This window comes from Apteryx mantelli, chromosome 6 (assembly GCF_036417845.1).
Source record: "Apteryx mantelli isolate bAptMan1 chromosome 6, bAptMan1.hap1, whole genome shotgun sequence".
Lineage (NCBI taxonomy): Eukaryota > Metazoa > Chordata > Aves > Apterygiformes > Apterygidae > Apteryx > Apteryx mantelli.
Window position 1 is genome coordinate 13,333,695 of NC_089983.1, and position 24,784 is coordinate 13,358,478.

Genomic DNA, 24,784 nt, shown 5'->3' on the forward strand with positions numbered 1-24,784 from the left:
TGGTTGAAGCCATGTACTGCACTGGCGAGTTGTAACCCCACGAGGACACAAGCAGATGTGTTTCTCTGGGATGCAGCTAACCTGTGCCATGCAAATAGCAGCTTTTGCAATCCAGTACGTTACCCATGTTTTTTGCCAACAGTCATGTTTTTGCCAGCTTCGTTTTTGCCAAATATGCACTATTTCACTAGTAGTCAGTGGTCCTGGAGCACAGCCCTGAACTTCGGATGTGAAAGGGCTGCACATGCGGTGAGATCAAGTCACTGCTCAGAGAACAAAATGTCTCCGCTGTTTGCTCAGCGCTACTTTAAACAAATAGACAAACAAGGAGGGAAAAACCCTGCTTAGAAGCAGCACTCGCACTGCCTTCTATGCTCCTCCTCGCTGGGGAGAAGATGGGATCAAGCCACACGTGACGGACATTAGCAGGGTCGCTGCGGGTGCTGCCGGATGGCGTTGGGGTAATAAGGGGTCACGAGGCGACAGGAAGCTGCACGGAGCAGAGCTCTTCGCTGACATCCATGCACTTCCACCCAGCGGCAAAGCCAAACGCTCCTCCTGGGCCAGCACCTCTCCTCTGAGGCGCTTCTCAAGATCGCTTGGCTTCTTTCACCTTGGCCAAGCCTGCTGGGTCCGTAACCACGTTAAAAGCTGGCTAGCTGCAACTAGCTCGGCGCTGGTCCGGCATGGATGGGATTTTATCTGTGGGCATTTTGCTTCTGGCTCTCAGCCGGATTTAGTCCCAGAAAGGAGGGAAACCGAAGCTGTTCAGGCCATCTTTCTTCGTGGAAGAGCACAGCGAGTTCCTGCAAGTTTGCTGCGAGGCTGCAGCCTGCCAACGCGTGCTCGGCAGAATGGGAATGAGTCACATGAGGATCACCCTGTATCCGGCGAGCTACTTCTCCTTTCGGCTCTCGATTCCCAAACAGGAGATCTTGTGACAAAGCAGAAAGGCAGACTCCTGGCAGCGCTGCAGCGCACCTTCCCTCCCCGTCCCTGTCCCCGTCCCCGTCCCCGTCCCCGCGAGAGGAGCTGCAGCCTGTTGTTCAAGCAGGTTGATACAAAGCAAATGAGCAGCGGAGGAGAGATGGGCAGTTTCTGTAAATAGCAGCGTGCTGGCCGGAGACAGGGAGAGGGGAGGGAGAGCGAGTGTGCTGGAAGGCAGCTGAAGAACAAGATGTTTGCGTAAAAGCTGTTCGCTTCTCCACCGCATGCAGAGCCTGCTGCTACCTAGTCATGGCCTAGATGGAAATCGGAGGCAAGCCCCGGTGGCGGTTTCTCTTTCCAGCCAGGCTTTGCGGCAAGCAGGGGCCTCTGCAGCGGGCTGAGCACAGCCCCAAGCTCCTGCTGCCACAAAACCGGGAGAGAGGTTTGAGACTGGCGTGCAAGTCTTGCCCCTGGCTCTGGTCGGACGCGTGCATGTGAATCCCCGGGTGGCAGGAGCTGCGAGGGAGGGAGGCAGCTCCTCAAAACCGGGCACCTGCAAATTCCTGTGGCGTTCGGCAAAGGCACCTCGTGGTGACAGGGTTGCAAGGAACGGGCAATGGCAAATGCGGATACCCACCTCTTATGCAGCACTTATCCTCCAAAATCTTTGTCAGCACTTCGTAGAAGAGGATCAGTGTTGCTGTCCAAGCGCTAAGTAAGTGTACCAGCCCCACTTGTTAAAGGACCGATGTGGTGTCAGACAGTGCACAGAATAGCTACCTGCTCATATTGATCGAACATTGACTTTTTGTGTAATGTTTGGTACGTGCTTGGCCAAATCCCACCTGGATAGTGGAATAAGCAGGATCATGACATGCCAGCTGCCGGAGCTGAGCTAAGTAGCACAGCAACACTTCAGGAGAGATGTAAGGGAAGGAGAGCAGTCCCAGGAGGGTTGTGTCTGAGCTTCTCCCATGCCAAAGCAGACCTGTGCAAATGCAAGCTAATTGTGTCCTAAATTTTGTAAGCTGGCTTTGAAACTGGTGTGGATGTGGGTGCAGTAAATTAATGATGTGAGGAGCAATAGGGGATGGGACTTAAATGCAGCCAGGCAGACAGAAAGGAAAGATGCATGGGGTGGGTGGGGGTGACAGAGTCCCAAAAACCTGTCTGGACGATGGTTTTGTGGCATATGCAGATATAAAGAGGTGTTCTGCGTTTGTTCCCTGCATCCTGAGGCATCTCCCAGATGGGTGGTTTCACTGCTGTTTCCCCTGCTTCCACAGGTATGACTTCATCGAGATCCGGGATGGGGACAGCGAAGCAGCAGACCTGCTGGGCAAGCACTGTGGGAACATAGCACCTCCTACCATCATCTCCTCTGGCTCCTCTCTCTACATCAAGTTCACCTCGGACTATGCCAGGCAGGGTGCCGGCTTCTCCCTGCGCTACGAGATCTACAAGACAGGTCAGAGTCTGCTGGCCATGGTGATCTGCACAAGGAGATGTCTTGAGCCACCCTTTCAATATGACTTTTGGCATGTTCTCTGCAGAGAAAGGGCTCCTTTTATGTGTTTATTTTTTAAGCAAGTCTGTGTCATCATGCTTCTGCAAGGGTAGAGGTGTTAGTGGTGCGTGATGGTGCATCTTCAGATCATGCTGTGGCGTGAGAAACAGGAGTCCTCCTTCAGTCCTCTCTTGTCCTGCAGGACCACCAGCAGGACCTCCTTTCCCAGTGGCGCACGGTTTAGGGCTGCACGGGGATCGTCCCTCCTTTGGGAGCGCATGGAGCTCCCCCTTCTGTGGAGACGCGGTTCGGAGCCGGTTGATGCCGCCGTGTTTCTCGCCCGGGGAGCCCTGCGTCTGCAGCGGGGTAGCTCCGCTTTGCAAGGGGCGGCTGTCAGCGGTGCCGGCGTCTCCAGGCGGAGATGAGAGGAGCTTTTCATAATTCCTTTACAGAGGAAAGTCGGCGCAGCTCGCAGGCCTTTTGATAGTGTTTCTGTCTAAATGTTTGTCAGAACTGAGTGTCCGGGAGCAAGGAGGCTGGAGGAAATGAAAGCAGCTCTGTGCGGACGAGGGCGCGAGTGCGTGTTGGGGATGGGGACACGGGAGCTGCCCTGTGCCCGCGCGGCAGCACACTGGAGCACAGCGCGCGCGTGGGTGTTGCGGCAGCACACCCAGCACGAAACGGACGCCGGCACCTGCTGGAGACTCAGCAACGCGCCCAGCGGGGTCGCTCATCTGGCCTACTCGAGGGCCGGGCAGGGCGCGCGGACTCCGGCGCGGGGGGTGAGCCCAGCTGTGCGGAGCCAGATGTTCCCTGGCAGCCAGCAGCCCCCCGCGGGTACACGCTGAGCGGCTCGCCTGTTGCCAGCAGGGAGGGTGGCAAACCGCGGCCTCCCCGGCCTCTCCCTCCCCGTACGCCCCTGCGAACCCAAGGAGCCCATGCACCGAGTTGCGTTTGTCCTCAGGTCGGGTCTGTGCCCCGACTCAGACCGAGGTGGCCGGGGCCAGGCTGAGCGGGCTGGTGGGAAGGGTCTGCCTGGGCAGGAGCCAGGAAGGGGCTAAATCAATGAGAAAAGGGGATCTTGTGGCTGCTGGTAGGGAGGGCGAGGAAGCAGCGGGCCGTGTCGGAGGGAGGCTGGCGCAGAGCTCGCGTCCCTCGGCTTCGCTCCCTGCCAAGCTGCCCTCGGGTCCGAAGCCGCGTCCCCGCAGCGAAGAGCCGCTCGCCGTTCGCTGGAGCCGGCCAAGCGTGGATAAAGACGCCTTTCCCCTCGGAGGGCTCCGGGAGGCCCTCCGCCGGCTCGGCACAATGGGGGCCGCTGTCGGGGCCGGCGGCGCACAAGCGCCGACATTGTCCGCCCTGCCGGCAGCGCGGGGGTCTTCCCCAGGGAGAGAAATAGCTTGCATTTCTGCTGCGGGCGGCGGGGCGCGCGAGAAAGAGGGCTCTGTTCCTCCTCGCGCCGCGGCCCCCCTTCGCCCCGGTCCCGCCGGGGCTGCGGAGCGGAGCGGCGCGCTGGAGCGGCCCTCGTGTCCCTCCTGCGGCCGCTTGGGGAGGCTTGGGGCTCAGCGCTTCCTTCCCCGCACGACTTTTCCTCGTGGGGGTTTCCAAGTAATGGCAAGGGCGTTTGCACCCCCCTCCAGGTCCTTTTCTGAAGGGGAAACTGAGGCACGGACACCTGTGCCAACGGGGGGGGGGGAGGCTGCAGCTCACTGAGCGGCAGGAGACCTGCGGTCAGGGAGAGCTTTCTCCAGAAAGAGGGTGTCTCTGCTGCTCCTCCCTCCCCGAACGGCAATAGCTCTTTTGGGAACAGGGTCCTTATTCGGTGCCATTTTGGCCCTGGCCGTACATGGCAGGATCGGGGTGATGGGGCACGGGCCAGCCGGCGGTCGCCGTTTCGGGCACCCGGGGTGCACAGGGTCTGTCCCTCTGTTGCAGGCTCCGAGGACTGCTCCAGAAACTTCACCAGCTCCAACGGCACGATCGAGTCGCCGGGCTTCCCGGACAAGTACCCGCACAACCTGGACTGCGTGTTCACCATCATCGCCAAGCCGAAGACGGAGATTCTCCTCCACTTCCTCATCTTCGACCTGGAGCATGACCCGCTGCAGGCCGGGGAGGGCGACTGCAAGTACGACTGGCTGGACATCTGGGACGGCATCCCGCAAGGTGAGCCGCGCCGCGCCGCGGGCCGCAGCGTTGGCACGCCGGAGCCCGAAGCCCTCCTCCGCGCAGGGGCACGCGGGCGCTACCTTCGCTGCTCTTTCTGTTGCAGTCGGCCCCTTGATCGGCCGGTACTGCGGCACCAAGATGCCGTCGGACATCCGCTCCACCACCGGCGTCCTCTCGCTGACTTTCCACACGGACCTGGCGGTGGCCAAGGACGGCTTCTCTGCGCAGTACGACCTGGTCCAGCAGGAAGTGCCAGAAAGTAAGTCAGCAACGCCAGAGCTGAGCGTGCGCGCGCGGCCCCGGAGGTGGTGCCGGCTGTCGTGCCTGGCCCGTGCCTCGGCACGGCACGAACGGGGCCGGGAGGCGCGGCTGCGAGGGCTGGTCTCCCTGGCTGGCGGTGACACCGGGTGTGTTCCCTCAGTGAGATTTAAGGATGAATCACATTTTCTGACCTTTCCTTATCTTTTTGCTTGCTCGTGAAGTTTTCTTAATACCATTTGGGATGAAATCCTTCATGCGTGTGCTCAGCCCAAAGGACTTAGGGGAAGACTTCAACCCAGCAGGTGCAGCAGTATCGCTAAAGAATGTGGGAAAATACTCCCTCCCTCTGGTTTTCCAAAAACATACAGCCCCAATGTGCCGATTGCAATTTCCTGGCTGTCTAATTAAAAAATGCCCAAAGCTCAAAGCATTTCAAACCGAAATTTGTTTTAGATCCCTTATTAAAGGAGATGAATTAACTTGGTGTGAGGACAGTAAGTCGTGTGCTTTGCGAGTGAAGAGCATTTTGATTCTTTGTGTTAGCACATGCAGGCTGGGAAAGATTCAGTTTGCTTTCCCGTGGTGTTTCTACATCAGAGCTACAGCCCTCTGTGAGCTGTGAGCCTGTGATCCAAGAGGAAAAGCCCTCAGGCCACCCTTCCGTCCTGGAGAAAGAGAGGGTGTCTCTGACCCTGGGTTGAAACCCCAGGGCCAAGAGCAGGGACGCGTGGGATGAGGGCAGCTGGGTTACGGCCTCTTGCGCTGGGACTGAGTTAGGGGTGTCTCCGCTGAGGCTGCGTGAGTTAAAGACATGCACAAGCTGTTCCCTGTTACAACTTGCCACACTTTGTTCAACTGTTCTTTAATCCCCTTTCTATTCTCTCCTTTAAAAAGTCTGGGAAATAAAATGCTAATAACACATAAAGCTTGAGAAATCAGGCACAAAAAACATTAAGGAGCCAGGCCTGTTTTGATTTACACTGGCGTAAATTGAAACTTTAATGACACCGTGGAGATCTTAACTTGGCCCATCACTTCTAGCCCGGAGTTGACTTGGCCACGTTAAAAACACAGATAGTTTGGTGGACTACAGCAGCAGTGGGCTTTGGCCCACACGGTATTTCCTATCAATGTTTTCTTTGTTATTGTTTTTATGGGACAGCTGCCATAAAATATATGAGATGTGCAATGAGATTGAGCTAATTGTAACTTTTAAAAGCCTTAGAAATGAGGAAACTCAAATAAAAGCATGCCAGATTCTTTCATGTTCATGGCCGGTTAATTCCTATGGGCCCGATATCCTGTGTAGCAGCACACATGCGCGCACACGCACAAAAAAACCTTTAAACTGGTTTGTTCCTTGCCTTGTCAGTGCTTACGTCTCACCTCCTGCTTCCAAGGAGATGAAGAACTTCATGGCAAGGGGTCTCGGTACTTCTTGATGTGGATGGATGGAAGGAAGGGGCAGAGTTGTGTGCCAAAACTGTGCAGAGGAGGAGGTGGAGGAAGATCTGGACTGCGTTAGTTCACAAAGGGCCATCCCAACATAAAGCCGCCCCATGTTTAGTTTTGCAGTGCCCTCCATGAGCATGCAGAATGTGCAAGATGGTGCAGATCTGCTCATCTTCCCAGGCAGGCAGCTGTGCTCGGGCATGGCTGGGGAGGAGAGTTCGTGGCTGCCTTCCAGCCGGGAGTGAAGCACAGGGACCGCAAGCTGAGCTCTGTGTGCGTGTGTGTGTTTCTGCTCCAGACTTCCAGTGCAACGCGCCGCTGGGGATGGAGTCTGGCCGCATCTCCAACGCACAGATCAGCGCCTCCTCCACCTACTCAGACGGGCGGTGGACACCGCAGCAGAGCCGGCTCAACAGCGACGACAACGGCTGGACCCCCAATGTGGACAGCAACAAAGAGTACCTCCAGGTACGCATGCCGCTGGGCGCTTGCCGTCAGCGGGTGGCCGAGGGGTGCCCGGGGCACCCGCGGCGAGCACCTTGGAGCCAGCCCAGCGGCTCCACCGGAGGCCAGGCCACCCTGACAAGGCCCAGCCATTAACGTGCCGGCACGAGGGCTGACTCGACCCGCTGGCCTTCTACAGCCCCCTCCCCAAAAACTTGGAGGACTTTCCAGAGAGACTCAGGGAGCTCTGCCGCCATCCTGAGGACCAGAGTCTCAAGAAGGCTTGTGGAAAAACAGCTAGAATAGCATTTATCCCCGCAGCGATGCTGGGAGCACGAGTGGGCTGAACATCACGCAGGGGCCTGGCGGAGCAAAGGCCTTCCCTAGGACCTGGCCAGATCCGCAGCCTCTGTCCACAAAGGGTTTCTGGCAGTGTCACATCGCCGTGAGACACTGCCTGCTAAAGGGCACTGAGGAGGGGAGGTGGTGAAATGTCATTGCCTCGAGCAGATGTCTCATTCTTCATTCATGGCGGTGCTACCAAGCCAGCTCAGCTGACCTTTCTCAACCCACATTGTGAAAAAAGAAAGGAAAAGCCAGGAACTGCAGCACTTGCTAATTGGACATCATGCTTTTGTTTTACATGGAAAAAGTCAGCCTCTGTCCTGCTTTAACGGACACGAGCTTCCAGTCCCTGCGCAGATCCTGTTGCCTGGTGTGAGGCAGGGAGAAGGCTTTGTGATGGTCCCGTATGGACAGATGTCAGGATCCTTAATCAGTTATGCCCTGTGGTCCTACTCTCAGGTGTCCTGCGGAAGTCAGCCCAGGGTTTTTGTGCCCATTGAAATCAGTTCTTACAGGTCTTTTGGGATCCGGTGTGCAGCCACGGATGGAGCGAGACAGGCTGAATCTGCACCTTATTCATGTTTCAAAGGCGAGGGAGGACCTCCCGAGCCAGTCTGGGCTCCCCGGTGGTCACCGCTCCCTCTCCTGTCCCTTTCTCCCCTGGAAAGGTGGACCTCCAGTTCCTGACGGTGCTCACAGCCATTGCTACGCAGGGCGCCATCTCCAGAGAAACGCAGAACGGCTACTACGTCCGCACCTACAAGCTGGAGGTCAGCACCAACGGGGAGGACTGGATGATGTACCGGCATGGCAAAAACCACAAGGTAAAGGCCCTTTTGTCTCTTTTCGCATGCACCGGCGTGAGTCTTGCAGCTGATGGCAGGGAAGAGAGCTCAGAGAGATTTCAGGGGGTGTAATCTTTGAGGGACCCTTTCCCTGATGAGCTGTTAAAAGACCGCGATGATGCTCTGAGCAGAAATAGTCCCTTCTCCTCTGCACAGCAACGAGGAAACACTGTTCCTTGGAAAACCTGGCTGCTGCTGCATCTTTCGTGGTGGCAAGAGTATGTTCTTTGACTGCAAATGAAGGAGAAAATGCTTTCACAGCCTGTGTTTTGCCATACAAGATTCATTGAGCTTTTATGGCCATAGCCCTGTCTGCATGCTGGGTTAACAATCACAAAACCGCATGAAACTGTAGTTCAGGAGTTATTGAGGCCTGGAAATGAAAGGGCACAAATCCTAAGAGGGGATCGCACCATCCCAGAGAACAAAATGAGCAATAAATAACGAGGAGCAATTCGGGCTGTCAGAGCCGTGGGCTCCACGCTGGCCGGCGCGGTAGGCAGTGATGCATCGAGACCTTGGAGCTGGCGCGTGCTCCAGCCGCGCTTCCCGAAGGCGCGCTGAGACGGGAGCTCGGGGGGGTGAGGAAATACGGGCGTTTGGCTGTGCCAGGCCTTCGGGATGGCACTGGGTGAGGAGGGGAGCTGGGGGGGGGTCTGCACGGGCAGGAGCTTTGGGGAAGTGCCCCCACCCGCGCTTCCTGGCAATTCCTGCTCGCTCCACGCTCCTGTTGCACTAGCTGTCCCCTCCCTTTGCTGGCATGGATGCCGCTGGCCTGAAATGCCTTGTCTGCCTTGTCCAGGGTTCATCCAGGCGTTTCCTTCCCTCCCGGTCCATGGGGTTGCTCCTTCCCCACGAGCCCCTCTCATGCTCCAGACCTGGAGCAGGCCTTTCCCTGGACCCGGGCGGCTTTTCCTTGCTCCGGGCAGGACGTAGACGCTGGGGAGTGGGAGGTTTCCCTGGGAGCGTTTCCAAAGGGCCGAGGCAGATGGGGGACCGGCAAAATGCCGGCTGGAAAGATGTGCTAAATAAACACTGCAGCCAGGCTGCTGTTTCAGAACAGCCAGTTGTAGGAAATTTACCTTTCAGAGTCTCACTGAGGTGGGGATCTGGCCTAGATGGTGACTTTAGTCACGCGTGGCCATAGGTTTCCCATCCCTTTAATGGTGGACATGGGACGTGAGAGCCCCACCAGGGCGCGTGAGCCGGGCCAATGCACATCGGTCTGCAGGGAGCAAGGCCCTTAAGGGCAGGCTGGTGTCAGCCCAGAGCCAAAGGAATTGCCACCATTTCGGGACGTGGCCCTTGAGTCCTACCAGCTCTTTTCAGCTCTGTTTTCTGCCCTTCATTTAAAAAAAAAAAAAAGAGGAAAAAAATCACATCTCTCCTTTTTCACTCCTTTATTCCACCCTTGCTTCTTTCCCATATTCCGGCTTCAATTTAGCAGACACCTCCTGAGGCTGGAGGATAAGTAATTGCTTTTCGGTGGCTTGCCTACCCCTCGCATCAGGACGACGCTGTTCCCTCCCCTCTTGAGGCCGAGCCCGCAGCAGCCGAGCGGCGCCGGGCCCCTCACCGAAGGGCCTGGGTGCCGGGGGGCTCCAGCCCCCACCTGCCTCCCTGCCTCCCTGCCTGCCGCCTCCGTCGCCGCTGCTGTTGCATTAGGGAAGCTCCCAGACGTCTGCAGTTCATGCGCGAGTTTCCACCCTGCGTCAGTGCGGTGCTCTGCACGGTTCAGGCTGAAATAGCGGCGCGAACCGTGCCAAATAGATTTGTCAAGTCTGCCGCAGCTTGAGCCGGTGCCACGCGGAGCAGGGAGGGAGCGCCGGCGGCAGGCAGGCAGGCACTCTCTGTTCCTGTGTGTGCGCGCACACACACGCATATATATGTGTGCACACACACGTGCACGTATGGGGTGTATCAGGTGGTGTTTCAAACGGGTGCAAGGAGGCAGGTTGCACGCTGCACGGAGCTGAACATCTCTGTGCCTTCCCTTAGGGGCATTTCTTCATCCTTTCAGCTCTTACCGCACGTGTTTGCTCGCCTGGGGAGGGAGAGAAGCGCTCTCAGTCCCGTGGCCTCTCTCTCTGGAGAGCGCAGGGATGCTCCTGTGTCAGCCAGGAGGTTGCGCGTGCTTCTGCACCGAGACGCCGCCGTCGCCCCAAAGCCCCCGCGGGTCCCAGCCGGCTTCTGCCGCCCTCGCAGGCAGCACGAGGACACCCGCCTCTCGCCATCAAACATGCCCCATTTTGTGCCTTCCCTAGCTGTCAAGGAAAATAATCTCCCCTACTTTTCTCCTTCATGCTTCTCTGTCTAAATCCTGAAGCCCTAATCCTGTTAGCATGCTCTCTTCCTGGGCTCGGTCTCCGCGGGAGTGACATAATCCTGCTGTAAATCTAGCGGGTCTGGAGAGACGCCTGCACGTGGCCGACGCAAGGGCTGCTGCCGTCCCTGGCCTGCTCCCCGGCCGCCCCAGGCCGCTCTCTTTAGCTCCCCAAGAAACTGCAGAGCAGCCAAGCCACACTATAAATAAGGCAGGAGGGAGGCTACCTCCCCCCGCCCCAGTTCGTGCCTCTTCGGCTTCACGGTGCTTTTTGCTCCCTGCCCTTCGCGCCAAACTCTGCAGCTGGCACGGTTCCTGTGCCCGCTGGAGCTAGCGCAGCTCTGCTAATCCCCCATCCGCCCGGGGCACTTTCAAAGCATCAGAAACACGGCTGGTAAGCGTTGGGGTGGAGCAGGCGTGCGTGCATGGAAAACCTGCCCCATCCTCCCCTTGCCCAGCGTCTTCTGCCTCCCCTTGCTCTCTGCAGCAAACTAATTCAGCAGGTCAGCTCTCATTGATTATCAATTTAATTCTGCGTGTAGGCCTGCCGACTGGACTAAGGCGGAGGTAAACATAAAGTACACGGGGAGGCGACTGGCGGCCTTTTGATGCAGCGGTGCAAATGAGTTCCCTTGACTGCTTCGCGGAAGGTGCTTTTAATTTGTTAATGGTTCTCCCATTCGTCTTGTGGCTCTGCCACCCTCCAGCGCGTGTGCGTGTGCATGTGCACGTGTGCTCGCTATTGAGTGCGTGTGTGTGTCGCCATCTCCCCACCTCACAGCCAGATTTTTATTTTTTTTCTGCTGGTGTAAATTACTGTGACTTCTTGTACTTCGATGGAGACATGTTGATTTGCACCATTTGAAGACTTGGCTCAAAATACGTGCTGAGTGGGATGGAAAGCAGATAGGATGGGAGGAATAGCAATGTTCTATTTTGGTAAGGGGGAAGAAATCGCTGCTTTCTTGGCGCTCCCAATTTCACACGTTTTCCTGCTAGCGCTTCCCATGCCGTGAGAGCTAATTTGAGGCAGGATACAGAGCCTGTGGAAGTCAATGGGAGTCTTTCCACAGTCCTCTCTGGGTCTGGAATCAGCATTTTCAGCGCAATGAGACACGCTCAGCCATGGGCTCTGGTCAGCGGCGTAGGGACCTGCAGGCTCACGATGCACTTCCACTCTGCAACCTGGGCCCCTTTACGTTATGCTGACTTGGAGACCAAGCAATGACTTGCTCGGATCAGTCGGTGCTCTTCAGAAATGAAGTAGGTTGGGGCAGATCCTGCCAATGCAGCTGATGTTAGAGCCAGGGGTCCGGTGTCATTTCTGCCCTCACAGACTGGGAGTCCAGAGCACTCAGGCCCTGAGTCAGACAGGTTCTTTGAACTTGCATAGCTGGTTGAGTACGATACCAGGCCCCAAGTCTAAAGCAGAACTGAGGCTTTTCTTGGAAGCAGGTGGTGGGGATTGAGGTCGTGTGAGAGATGCTTTCAGCAATGCATTTGGTGGTGATGAAGCTTTTGGGCTCAGTCCTGGTTCTGCTTTCCCTCAAGCTTGACTTTGCAGAAGTCAGCAACAAATCACATCATTGGTGTAAATTTGGATTCTGGCCCCTGATGCTTGTATGCGCTAAGCAAGCTAAAAAAGAACAAAACGGGAAATATGTTAAACCAAAAAGAGCAGCAAACCTCATCAGTGACTGTTAAACATGCTGGTCCATATGCAACCTTTGGCTCGTGGAGCCTTCAAACTGCTGATTGCGGGAAGCGAAGGAGTTTGCCAAGGAAAGGAGCTCTCCAGGCTTTCTGTACCCAGGCGTCTGCTTGGGGCCACCGTCAGAGCTGCTTCGCTGGGACAGAGGGACCTTTGGGCTGACCTGACGTGGTGCTGCTTGTGCTAAAATAGTTGCACGGGCTCAGATGAACATTTCCTGTCCTCCGGTGTTAGGTTCGGGGGTAAGGTGTTGTATGTCGGCCGCTGTGTTGACATAAAGCCGGAGGCTTTGCTGTGGTGTGGAAACGTATCCTTACAGCCTGCGTGTGAGCGCCCACACATGTACAAGCAACACACCCGCGCACTTGAAGGCCGCTTCACAGTAACCACTCTTCTTATAGCCCTCCTGCTGGAAAAAAGGGTATTTGGTGTCTGCTGAGCAAGGAAAAGGATGGGAAGTGGGGTCAGAGAGGATAAAATAGGATATTAAAAACACATAAACCACGCTGTGCTGCTAAACGGTAGCAGCGTGATGTATATTCTCCAGATTAGCATTTCTGCCCAAGTTCACATCAGCTCCAAATCCCAATTACCAGGCGGATTTGCAGGCGGCGCGGCGTGGCTGCTCCTCCCTGCCCAGCGGGAACACGGGCCTCCCGTTCCCGGGGCAGGGCCGCGGTGCGCGGGCAGCTCTCCAGCATCAGCCTGTCCTGCCCGCGGGCCCGAAGCACGGCTTAGAAAGGGCTCTTTGCTCCCGTGCGGGGCGAGAGGCCAGGACACAGCCTCCCTCCCCTTCCCTGACCCGCATCGCAGGTTTGCCTCCTGCCTCCAGCAGAAGGGAGCCGGTGCCAGGGATTGCACTCCCCTCTTTCGCTCCGGGATAAACTTAGCGAAGCTCCTGCACTTAGCGCGGCATATGTAGGGTAGGAGACAGCCGAAGAGCCCAGCCAGCATCTAAGTGCGTGTGCCGTTCTTGGCGCGGATCGGGGAGGCACTAACCCTGGCCTGAAAGCCTGCGTGCTTCGAGGCAAAGAGGGGCAGCACCCAGCCTGCTCTGGGAGCCCTGGGGCTTCATGCTGGGGCACAGAAACAGTCCAAAACTGCACCCGAGCTGGCATTTTCTTCTTCCCCCCTTTTTGTTCCAACCTGTGGCACTGCAGACTAAACGAGGAACACGAGTGTCCAGTCCTTGTCCGGGCTATTAAAACCCTGGCAGGGAGGGGTGGCTCTGAAGTCCATCTGGTAGTTACTGATTACGGCCATCTGGTAAGGCAGCAGCTTTCTCACATCATGTCGGATCATAAACTCCTCCTCAAGGCTGTCTCAGTGCGGGGAGCTTCTCGTGCGCTGGAGAGGCAGGAGAGGGGCTGCCTGGGCAGCAGCTCCTTGCCCGGGGCAAGGCAGCATCCGTGCACGTCATGCCGCGTGCTCGCACTTGCCGGACCCCTGCGACGCTGGGTGCAAGGACGTGTCACCCCCGGTCGCTCGCTCACAGAGGGGGTGCGTGATACAGCATGTCCCGAGCAGCGAGTCCTGCCGTCCTCCGCGCAGCCCTGCCAGCCGGCGTGGGTCCCGCTGAGACGATTTTGGGCAGCTGAGCCGATCGTTCGTTCTGCCAGGAGAGGCCGTGACCGTGTTTCTGCCCCCTTCCCCCTTGCAGACGTTCCAGGCGAACGAAGACGCCACGGAAGTGGTTCTCAACAAGATCCACAGCCCGGTGCTCACCCGCTTCGTGCGCATCCGTCCCCAGAGCTGGCACAACGGCATCGCCCTGCGGCTGGAGCTGTACGGCTGCCGCATCACCGGTGAGGGACTCCCCCATCTCCATCCCAGGGACGCCCGGGGAGGCTGTCACTGCCGCCCGGGCAGGCAGGCGCCCATGCCCAGCATCCCAAGGTGAAGGGAAGCACCCGGTGCTACTGAGAAGGTTTAGTGCCCAGGGCTCGACCCGTGGGAAACCTGGGGGTGCCCCCTTCGTCCACTGGGGATGTTCATGCCCTTTCCGTCCCTGCAGATTCGCCCTGCTCCAACTTGCTGGGGATGCTTTCCGGCCTCATCCCTGACGCACAGATCTCGGCCTCGTCCATCAGGGGCTACGACTGGTCCCCCAGCATGGCCCGCCTGGTGAGCAGCCGCTCGGGCTGGTTCCCCCGCGTCCCCCAAGCGCAGCCCGGCGAGGAGTGGCTGCAGGTGGACCTGGGCGTCCCAAAGAACGTCAGGGGCGTCATCATCCAAGGGGCTCGCGGAGGTGACAGCGTGACCACCACCGAGTCACGCTCCTTCGTGAAGAAGTTCAAGGTGGCCTACAGCATGAACGGAAAGGACTGGGACTTCATCCAGGACCCCAAAACGATGCAAGCCAAGGTAGGCGCTGCCGAGGGTAGCAGGAGGGCTGCAAAGGGGGATATGTTGCTGGCTGTCTTCAGCCTCCCTAATGAGGTCTTGGGGAGTCAGCTTCTCCTCCTCCCAGAGGCCTGGGAATTTGGGCTGTTGCCATGAAACCCCCCTTGTGTCCCCCGATCATGCCCCTAAGCCATCCTACCGGTTGTAGGTTCCACCTTGCCTCAGGGTGGGCAATTTCCCTTCATTTCTCGCTATGGACCAAAAGGCCCAGTACTTCCCTCTGGTGTTTGCTACGATGAGAAGTGGCCTCTAGCGCAGGGCTGGGGATGTGAGCATCACCATCAGCTGTGCCCAGCTCTTGCAGGCCACAGCCCCTGTGATGAGGTGTTGGATGAGGTTCGGCACAAACTAGTTACCGAGTTGAGGGAGAAAGCATGTTGCTGATGTGGCTTGCACCTCTGAAACAGCAGGATGAATCACAACTTCTCCTTGGGAAATTTGCTATATGAGGATCTTTTTTCCATACCAGTGTGACCTGGAAATTCCCCGTGTTTTCCCCACTTCAGTGAAGTTGCTGCTAATCTTTCTGCTTAGCAGCACAGGAGCAGCAGGGAGCTTGAGGAATGACTGAGTTCACTGCTACTGCCTGTTTTGTCTCTATGCGAACACATCTGCTCCTAAGATTTGGGCGAGTTTTAAGTTTTCCTGATCCTACAAACGTGTCTTAGAAGGCCTGGTGCTATCTTTAGCCCCGTGTTTATTCCCCACATCCTTGCACATAAGCTGAAAAGCAGCAGTGCTTGGACTGTGGGGAAAAGTGAGCATTTACACAATCCTAGAGCATGCAGTAGCTTCTGTACTTGCCAAAGGACAAATCTGATTTTATTTATGCTGGAAGATAGCGGGCTTGCACCAGGCTTCCCCTGCATAGCTTGGATCAGAATCTGACCCAAGTGGATATATTGGATTGGTGGATATAAAGCAGAGGCCAAGAGAGATTGTGCGAGTTTCTCAGAAACAGCCTCTCTGCTCCTCTGGAAACCGAGGAAGAGCAGCCCAGTTTCTGCTTGGCTGGCCTTGACGGCCGGACCTGGACAGCCAGGCCATTCAGACCGCGGCTGCCGCCTGCCGGGTCCCCGCCGGCGAGGCTGCAGCCCACCCGCCTCCGGGCGCAGGTCGCCTCGACGGCAGGTTCGGGTCTCTGCCGCGTGCGGCGCGGTCCCCTCGGGCCGGTCCGTGGGGAATGGTGCCAGCTCGTAGGCAGCAAGCTGCAAACGGCGATGAAACGGCAATCGATCCCCTGCGTTCCCTGGGGCCCGCGGAGAGCTCGCGGGGCGCCCCCCTCACCGGCCTTTGGCTCTCTCTCCGCAGCTCTTCGAGGGCAACATCCACTACGACATCCCCGAAGTGCGGCGGTTCGACCCCGTCCCTGCGCAGTACGTCCGCGTGCACCCGGAGAGGTGGTCCCCCGCGGGAATTGGGATGCGCCTGGAGGTGCTGGGCTGCGACTGGACAGGTAGGAGCCCCCTCCCCTCCCCTCCCGTCCTGTCCCATCCCGTCCCGTCCCGTCCGCCGCCGGCTCGCTGGGCCGAAACAGCGAGGCGGGAGCAAAAGGCGATTTCTCCCTCCCTGCAGTCCCTCAGCTTAAGAGGAAACGGCGTGTGGGGCTGGCCCCGGCGCAGGCGGTAGCAGCAGTGTTTGGGCCCCAGTCCAAGCGTGCCCAAAGAGCCGGAGGCGGGATGTGCCCCCACCTCCCTTCTCCCCCCTCTCAGGTCTTTTCTCTGGGTGTCGTGCAGGCTGGCTCAATGGGTTAGGCAACATTAGCCTCTGGAGAGGCCGAGAAATCTCACCCCGTGGCCTTATTGTGGGTGAGAGTTGTCCATAAACAGCCCCCGAGCCGCCACATCGTGGCTTTGCCGTTAAAATAACTGCTCTTCTGCCTTCAGACCCCCGGTGGAAACCTTCTCGCAGGTGAGGTTGCGATGCAGGTCTACAACTTCCCTAAGCCCAGGGAACCGTGTTCGCTTTTGCCCACCTGTTTTTCACAAGTGAAACGTGTTGCAGCCACCATTACTTTTAATACAGAGGCGAAAACTGTCTTACTGCTCCCTGGGACCAGTAGAAGTGGTGCTTTGCCCCTTCTGAGTCCCAGCAGTGACTGATTGCTCCATAGCTTCATCCCCAAAAGCCAAAAATGTGCCCGACAGCTCATTCAGTCTGATGCTAGCTTTTCAGTGCCAGGGGCTAATTGTACTTTATTTTTGTTGTTGTTTTTTTTTTTAATAATCTGCTTAAATCTGAATCTGGTCTCCAGATGTCAGCGATAGAGGTATGATTTCCATTTTAAAAACACATCTGTAGAAGGCATTTTCTTCTAAGAATTCCCATTCTAGGAAGCTTAAAAGACATGGAGCTTTTCTCCAGCCTTTCGTGGAGTCTCTACTACCCTTTTCCTCCTGTGATGTGCTGTGAGATGCATTACAGGCATGTGACAGCAAAGCATAAAACACACATACACACAATTAACAGTGATACTTCGTCACCTTTGAGGTCATTGGCAAATCTCCCCCCGAACCGGGAATCCAGTGTAAACGATCTAAATCAAGATTAGGTCTCTTTCCTGCCACGGGGGCTGTAGCAGGAGGAGCAGGCGTGGTGGGTTTGCTGTGAGCACCGTGGGCCGTGGCGTGATGCAGAAGTGGTCGGGCTGTCCCCACACTGCTGCTTCCCATGGCTCCCGGCCATCCCCAGGGTTGCTGGCATGTCACCAGCGACCGTGACCATGTTGGCCCCTCCAGCGCGCTTCCCTGAAGCAATGGGTCAGAGGGGTTTGGCTTCCTCAACTTCTTGTGCTATTTTTGGTCCAGATTCTCCTTTATGGCTATGTCCCCAGTCGGTTTCAGTATCAGCAGCACCAGCCCGTGCATTTTGCAGGCAGAGTGCTCAATGGTCATTTCCCAGGGTGGCCATCTAATCTTTTTCACATTGCAATGTTTAAAACTCAACGGCCAAGACATAAATATTCGTAGCTTTATTGATTTACCGGCATTCAGCTTTGTAATCAGAGCACGGCTCGTAATCCTGTGGCTTCGCCGCGTTAAAAGAGCATTTATATCCCTGGTGCAACCTGGGAAGCAGAGATAGTCCATGGCTTTATCCACATGCACCGGTCCCCCCAATGGAGCCCAGATCAGCCCTCTCGGCTGGGAGGCCCCGACACGTTGCCGAGCTGGCGCTGGAGACTCCAGCTATCACGCTTCCTTGGGAGCACTGCTAAGAGATGCATTAAAACACACTGATTGCAAATGTTTTCATGTGAGGGCCTAAGCCCTGGTGTACCCTGCCCAGCCGTTTCCATTTCTTATCAGCCACTAGCATCTTTAATTACCAAGTCAAACAGGTAACTAACCGCGACTGGGCTTGCAAACTGGTTGGCTAGTAGCTCAAAAATCGTGAAGCAACCAGTCGGCAATTGGCTTCTTTCAAAGACCTGCCAAAATTTTTCCTCTGAAGAGCGGAGACTGATGAACGCTCGCTAGCAGCTGGCTTTCTCTCCTTTGAAGTTCCAAACATCTGGTTCCAATTGCGCCGTAACTTTGCATTTTGATCGGCAGCTACCACCAGTTGCACGGACGCTTGCTGGGCCAGGGAGCGAGAAAGCGAGCAGGGGAGACCTCTCTTTTTTCACTTTCCTTTTCACGCATCACACTGTCCTCCCTGCTATTTTCATTATCCCTTGTAACCATCTTGTTGCAGCTCTGCCATGGCAACTGATTTTTCAAGATTTCCGAGGCTTGTTCAGGGCAGTGTAACACCGCTGATTTACATCTGCTCAGCATCTGTGTCCCGTATGGGACTTGGCTTTCAAGGTCCTTCCACACTGTCAAATATCAGCTATAAATCTCAATATACAAGAACAACAACCAAGAAAAAATGTGCCAGCTCCAAATAACTTGCAGCTTTTGATATGCTGCCTTCACCTGCTGTTTTTTTTTTTTTTTATCTTTTCTTTTTTATGACCTTTTTCTGTGCCTGGTTGCTTGCAATTTGCTTCTTGGTTGCATTTGGAGTTTTATGGGGTTGTAACAAATTTGAACTTACAAATTAAAAGACTTTGAGGTTATTTGGTATTTTACCATGAACAGAAGACAGCTGCTGGGGGGGGGAAAAAAAAAACCCTGAGAGTTTATGTGCAGCATGTTTAATAACAGGAAAATAAAAGGAGGAAAAGGAGCCTATGGAAAATATTCAATGTATTTAGCCATTTCCTTCTGCTTCTGGCTTTATTAAATGATATCCTGAAGGGTGCCGACAAAGAAACACAATCGCACATAACTGAGCAAAGCAACCTCTTTAAGAGTGGAAAGCGTAAAGCCTGCTGCACTCAGCTAACACACCCGTAAAAGGAGAGCAGGCTGGAGCCTGATGTCGTTTACTGTTGCTCTTAATATCCTTCTCTTTCTTGTTTAAATTTCCCCTGACACCTACTTAGAGGTTGTTCACACGGGCCATGTTGGACAGAGGGAAATTGGACAGAGATGCTTTAAAAGCATAGTCAGGAGCCTGCAGCGTGAAACCAGATGCTTTCTGCGGCCGAGCCAGCGCGCACTAGGGACTCTCTGGGTCCGTCGGTGGTTACGTCATCTGTGGGTTTGAGTGACTTGTTTCATAAATTGGCACAACTGGTGGGAATGTTGTGTGTGTTTTTCCTGCATGTCATATGCCTTTAGGAAAGAAAAGGATGTTCTGCCTGTGATCTCTGCTATCCAATACTGATAGCTAACTGGATAGCCAATGCCAGTGTAGATTAAGAAATTAAGAACAAGAGGTAAGACGTGTGTCTAGAGGAGAGCCCTGTCCAATGGGGACTCTAAATCAAAGGAAGTCCCATATAGAAAAGGCAGTTCACATGGAGTTCAAGCCCTGCTGACACTCGTAGCACATGGAAACTTCGTGATGCTCTCGTCCTATCTCTTCCTGCCGTTGTACGAACATGAGAAAAAAGCCTTATGCTTTGTTTCCTCCCACCTGGGGTTTTTGTAGCATCTGTCCCAAACATTATCTCTGCTCCACGTTTTTCAGACGTGAAGCCCACTGCAGAGACGCTGGTGCCCACCCTGAATAGCGACCTGACCACCACCCCGTACCCGACTGATGAAGAGGCAACAGAGTGTGGCGATAGCTGTGGAGAAGAGGAGGGTATGTATCAGAGCAGCTCATCTTTATCTCGATAAATGATGGGTTAAGAGCTAAGCAAACACTCTTATCTTCCCATTTGCTCCTATGCATGGGGCTGATTCCTGGAAAGCTTTGAGTAATATCATTAGTGATAGGCCAAGCTCAAAAAAGCCCCCAGTCAAAATCTGATAAGTGATATCAAGGAAGGACGCAAGAGCAAGAGATAGCAGCTAATTCAGTGCCTAGGGTACAGGGCTTGAAGAGCTGCTCTCCCAGCTTCCTTATGTGACCTGAAGCAAGTCACTTAGGGCCTCGTGTGGAGCCCCCTCCGTACCAGACCCCCCTGGTGGGGTGTCATAAATTCAGAAGGTGATTCGGGGGAGAGACCGAGACTGCAGAGCAGGCAGGTCTCCTTCCGCGGAGGGCACAACCGCGGCAGTAGATCACAACGCACAGAGAAGGCAGGTGTCCTGAGGACAACCTACAGCCTGATGGGGATCATCTGCCCTAGTATCAGATGCTTAAAAAATTAGGAGGACAGTCTGTGCAGGCAGCAGAGAGAAGAGAAAGCTAACTCCCGGCAGCAGTTCATCCCCTTAGTCCTAGATGGCTGTTGGATGTATGTGGCATGATTTTGGTATCCGTGGTGCTCACGTCTCTCCGCTGGCTATAGGAGGGGCTGGATGGTAATTTAGACTACATGCTTTGCTTGTAAAGAGCCAGTGCTGGGGGAGGTTAATCCTTTCTGCCTCACGTCGCTGTCTGAAAAGCCAGAGGTCATATTCTTCTGCTCCTTGCGAGCAGACCGTGAGCACCTGGAGGTTGTGCAGCGCTGAGATGCAGGGGGAGGGCCTGGAAGAGCTGTGCAGGGTTAGCTGTCCGGCGCCCGTGCGGGAGACGCGCACCCCCTACACAGCAGCAGAGCCTGCGCCTCGGCGGTGGCGCTTGGACGCTGGACGGGGACTGCAGCCCTCAGCGAGAGACCTCTCCAGGACAGGCTGCCCTTTGAGGCAGCTCCCAGGGCTTCTGTCACTTCAGCCGCAGTTCCCAGAGAAAAAAATTAATGGGTTTAAAAATGCATAAATTACAAAAAAAGAAAGATTAATTGGCTATCTCACACCTCCCGTCGGGATTCCCCTGGAGTTCGGTTCTGGAAATGCAGGTCGCAGAAGCGGCTGGATGGGCCTGGGGCTCATTTCTTTGCCTCGGTGATAAGCCTGTGCAACGCCCTCACCGCTGAGGCCCTTGGGAAGCTGCCGAGAGGACGTTTCGGCCCATGGCCAGCGCGAGGGAGGCAGCGGAGCAGGCTGTGGTGCGCGGAGCCGGCCGGCCTCCGCGCCGGCTTCCCTCCCGGCTAGCGAGGACTTTCATTCTCACACCCCACAAACAATGAGGGTGTTCCCGGGACAATCAGACTTATGACGGCCGAGGAGAAACAATGCCGCTCTCCAGAGTGCACGATTAGATGAGAATAAAAGGATCCATGATCTGCATTGCTTTATTTCCGAGTGGCAGCGTGTAAAGAAAGCCCTCTGCCCCTCGCAGCAAAGTTCCCCCATGCCTACTGCTTGAGTCACTCGCCTCCTCCCAGCCGCCCTTCGCTTTGGGGGCACTGTGATTTAAAGCTTCCTCTTTGCTCAGGAAAAACCCAGCCTAAAACTGGTCTCTCTTACGTGCACGTCCGCTGAGCGCTTGGGACATCCCAGACCGTTTCTGCGACCTCCGTGCCTCGCATCTGCTTCCCGGGCCAAGGGCACCAGCCGGGGCCTTGCTCCTAGCCGCAGACGAGCTGGTCTCAGCAGGAAGGCCCTCCAGAGCTTCTAAAGCTGTTGGCACAGGGGAATTAGCTCAGTTCCTGTTTCACAAATTAAAGGTTAAATGACTAGCCCAAAGGCCAGGCAGTGCGTCCATAGCAGAGCTGGAAATAGAGGCCGGCTCCTTTCACTCGCAACCCTAAAGCTTGAGACCATCGTGGCCCCACGTTTCCCCTGGTGGCATTTCCATGCGAAGGTACGAAGCGGTGAGTGACAGCTCACCGTGTTGACAGACAGCTCCCGTCTGGTGCAAATGGCTAGATCTGTCACTCAGGAGCTGGGTTTCTGGAGCACTTGAGATTCTCCTTTTGGAGCCAGAGAAGGAACTGCCGAGCACAAGGGCACTCAGGAAGCGCTCTTCCTTGACATTTAAGAAGGCATTTAATATTTGATTGCTCTAGGGGATGAAGGGAAGGTGCTGATTAGAGTCTGGAAGCATTTGGTACCTGCTTTTGTATTTGCTTATTTTGGTGGATCAGCCGCAGGACATGGCGTGAGCATTTTGATGATGCAGAACTTAAGGCTGATCCCTGGAGCTGAGGAAATGTGAGATAGGTTAAAAGCATCAGCGTGAGTGAGATTTCATGCTTTCTGCTGTAGTTATGGCTTGCCAGCTATTTTAGTTTTGGGTTGCTTTTTAATAGAATCCCTTCACGGGCAAGTCATTTTTCAATCCAACCTTATTTTGCTTCTGTTTCTTTCTCTAAGATTTCCACCTGCCTGCAAACTTCAACTGCAATTTTGATCTCCCTGAAGACCTCTGTGGTTGGTCACACGACTTGGAAACAGGTTATACATGGTCTTTTCAGCCTACAAGCACCTGGATTGGCAACGCAGAACCAAGCCCCGAGTCCATGCCTGGTAAGATGGTTAATATCATACCAAAGCAGGGAGTGGGCTGATGGGGCTTTCTCCATGTGAGCAGTGTAACTGACCATTGCATAGCTCTTGAGAGTTGTGAAGGCTGTGCAGGCATGAATGTTTTCTTTTGTGGAAGCTTTCAGGTGCTATGCTTTATTGGTTCATGTCTTATTTATAGGTCTGTGACCTCTGGCACTGACTTACACTAACTCTCCTCTTGAGATGGCCTTGAATCAGACACTGGGCTTTGAATCCCCTGTGACCAAGTAGGTTCACTTGGGATTTGTTCCACATCCTGATCCAAATGTCCTCTATTGGACCCAGTGTTTTTTCTGCAGAGTACATTTCCTCTCTTGTGAGAGATGCTCTTCTTCCTCCCATATGTTTGCTCTGATTGACTATAGTCCTGACTTCAGCTGTTCTGCATTCTGGGCTTGCATAGGCTAGGTTTCAGCCTCCTCCACGGGTAGGATGATTTAAGCCCTAAGAATGCAGAAATATGCCAGCTTCTTGTTGTTTGACTTCTGCTCTTTTTCTTTTCTGTGCTTTGGAAGCAGAAGATTTGCATGAGCCTGGCAGAGCATAATTTATGGAGGTCTTCACAAAGATGTGCTGGCACGGGTTGGAAATGAGCCTGCCTCTGGCGGCGTGGTTGATAGATCAACTTCTTTAGCTTCGCGTCTTGGAACTTGCCCCAGGACCTTTCTCTTACCCTGGGTGACTTCTTGCATGGATGGCATGAAGGACATCTGCCGGTTTCCGTGTAACAGTAGCCTGCTTCATCATGACATCAGTTCACTTTGCTGTCACTCCTTACTTGTGAAACGCCAAGCTCCCTAAGGATGCGTTGGCTGGTTTTACCTGGCTTTGGATCTCCCCTGGCGCCCAGCGACTCGGGCGGCTGCCTGCAAGGAGCTGCGTGGGCCATGGGCTCGTCCCCGGCCCCCCCGGGGGAGGTTGCCTCTCGAGATGCAAACATTCGGGCGAACCTGTTAGCCACCTGGCAGAGGCGCTGGCCAGATTGGCGGTGCTGCCAGCCAGTTGGAAAGCCGTGCAGCCAACACCTGGTAGGCAGCGCTAAAGAGGAAAATATGTATTCCAGAAACATATGGGAAGAGGAGAATCTGCTACATCTCCACACACAAATCAACCCCACACAAACGCACACATCATTTTTCTCTGCGGCTCCTGAGGTGCCCAGCGTTTCTCTAAGGGGCACAGCAGTGCCATAAGTGCAGCCTGTATGGACATCTGACAAATTCTTTGGCGTGACATAGGGTCTGCTATGGAGAAAAACATTTTCATATTTCAAGTGTTTATCTCTTCAGCATTTGAGTGCTTTAGAAGATTAATATCTGGAGATTGCTGGAGCCTTCAGGCAACGGGAGAGAGCACTTACAGCCAGCCCCAGGCTTAATAACCCTCCCCACCTCAAGCGCTGTAATAATGTTTAATTAATATAAGCCTCCTGCAAGTAGGATAAAAATTACTTATTTTTATAACTCAGTCTCAATTTTTCATTTCATTTCCTCTCCCCCGAGTCTCCCTACAATTACTTGGCCATAGTTTCTCAGAAGGCTCCCACACGTGCATGCGCGAGCCTGAGCGGGGACGCTTGGCCGGCCCGGCCGCACGTCTGGCCTGCCCGCGGGCTGCGAAGGGCCGGCAGGCAAAGGCAGCGCCGCGCTTCGGGAAGCTGCGGAGGGAAGCAGCTATTTGCTCTTTCCCTCCCTGCGCAGCTCCTAGAAGAAACCCGCGAAGCATGAAGCAGCGGCTGGGCGAGCCCCTGGCTGGGGAGCGAGCCGGAGCGTCGTTCGGCTCGTGCTGCCTCCTCCTCCTCCTCCTCCTCCTCCCGCCTTTCCCGTCATGCTCCCTCCAGCGCTGCGTGTCTGCTTACAAAACTCGCCCTCCAGGGAGCGAGGGATGAAAAGCCCTTGTTCGTTGTTCGGGGTGGTCTTTTCTTGCGAATTCCCCACCCTGGGGTGAGCAGTTGGGTGAAGGGGAGCAGCTGTGCTTGGTTTAGAGGCAGGGCAAGCGCTGACGGGAAGGCGAAGCTGCTGGAGCCCGATTCCCTCAGATTTAAAGGTGCTGGCCAGAGCCCGTGGCCGCACCACGGTAGCGAGGAAATGCGCTGCGCCTTTAAGAGCCATGCGGGATGTGTTTCTGTTTCTTTTGAAAATGGCAAAACAAAAAAAAAATAGAATTAAAATGGAAAAAAATAATCACCAAAGGAGGAGCCCTGGCTCAGGGTGCATGAGAGAGAGGGGGAAGGAAATGACCATGTTGAAATATCTTCTGCAAGGCATTTGATTAGAAAAGTCTGTTGAGAGACGGGCCTGAATTCCTCAGATATCTCCTGATTTCATTTTGTGCGCTGCATGCAATTCCTCCCCGTCTTTGGCACGGAGAGCTTCTTCTCGAGACTGACAAGACACCCACTGCTCTCGTTCCACTATTTTTATTTCCAAGATACTCTTTCAGGCAGCTCTGCATGTCTTTTTTTAGCCCTGTGTTCCTTGGGCTCTTAGCACCGTGGAGGAGCTCCACGTCCTCCCGTACAGGCTCCCCTTACGCGTCTGGGGACCCCGTTGGTGAAAGTGGACCCAA

The 24,784-nt window shown here is 55.1% G+C and overlaps 1 protein-coding gene across 5 annotated transcripts in view; it reads left to right on the plus strand.

Moving 5' to 3' along the window:
• The window catches only part of NRP2 (neuropilin 2), a 65,466-nt gene that overhangs the window by 18,717 nt on the left and 21,965 nt on the right, over positions 1-24,784 (plus strand). For all 5 annotated transcript variants that reach the window (XM_067298782.1, XM_067298778.1, XM_067298779.1 and 2 more), the window contains exons 3-12: positions 2,214-2,395; positions 4,367-4,597; positions 4,704-4,859; positions 6,612-6,781; positions 7,771-7,926; positions 13,642-13,786; positions 13,996-14,345; positions 15,696-15,840; positions 19,407-19,523; positions 22,025-22,177. In XM_067298782.1, the coding sequence (XP_067154883.1) occupies positions 2,214-2,395; positions 4,367-4,597; positions 4,704-4,859; positions 6,612-6,781; positions 7,771-7,926; positions 13,642-13,786; positions 13,996-14,345; positions 15,696-15,840; positions 19,407-19,523; positions 22,025-22,177 (1,805 nt within the window). The remainder of the gene's footprint in view (positions 1-2,213; positions 2,396-4,366; positions 4,598-4,703; positions 4,860-6,611; positions 6,782-7,770; positions 7,927-13,641; positions 13,787-13,995; positions 14,346-15,695; positions 15,841-19,406; positions 19,524-22,024; positions 22,178-24,784) is intronic.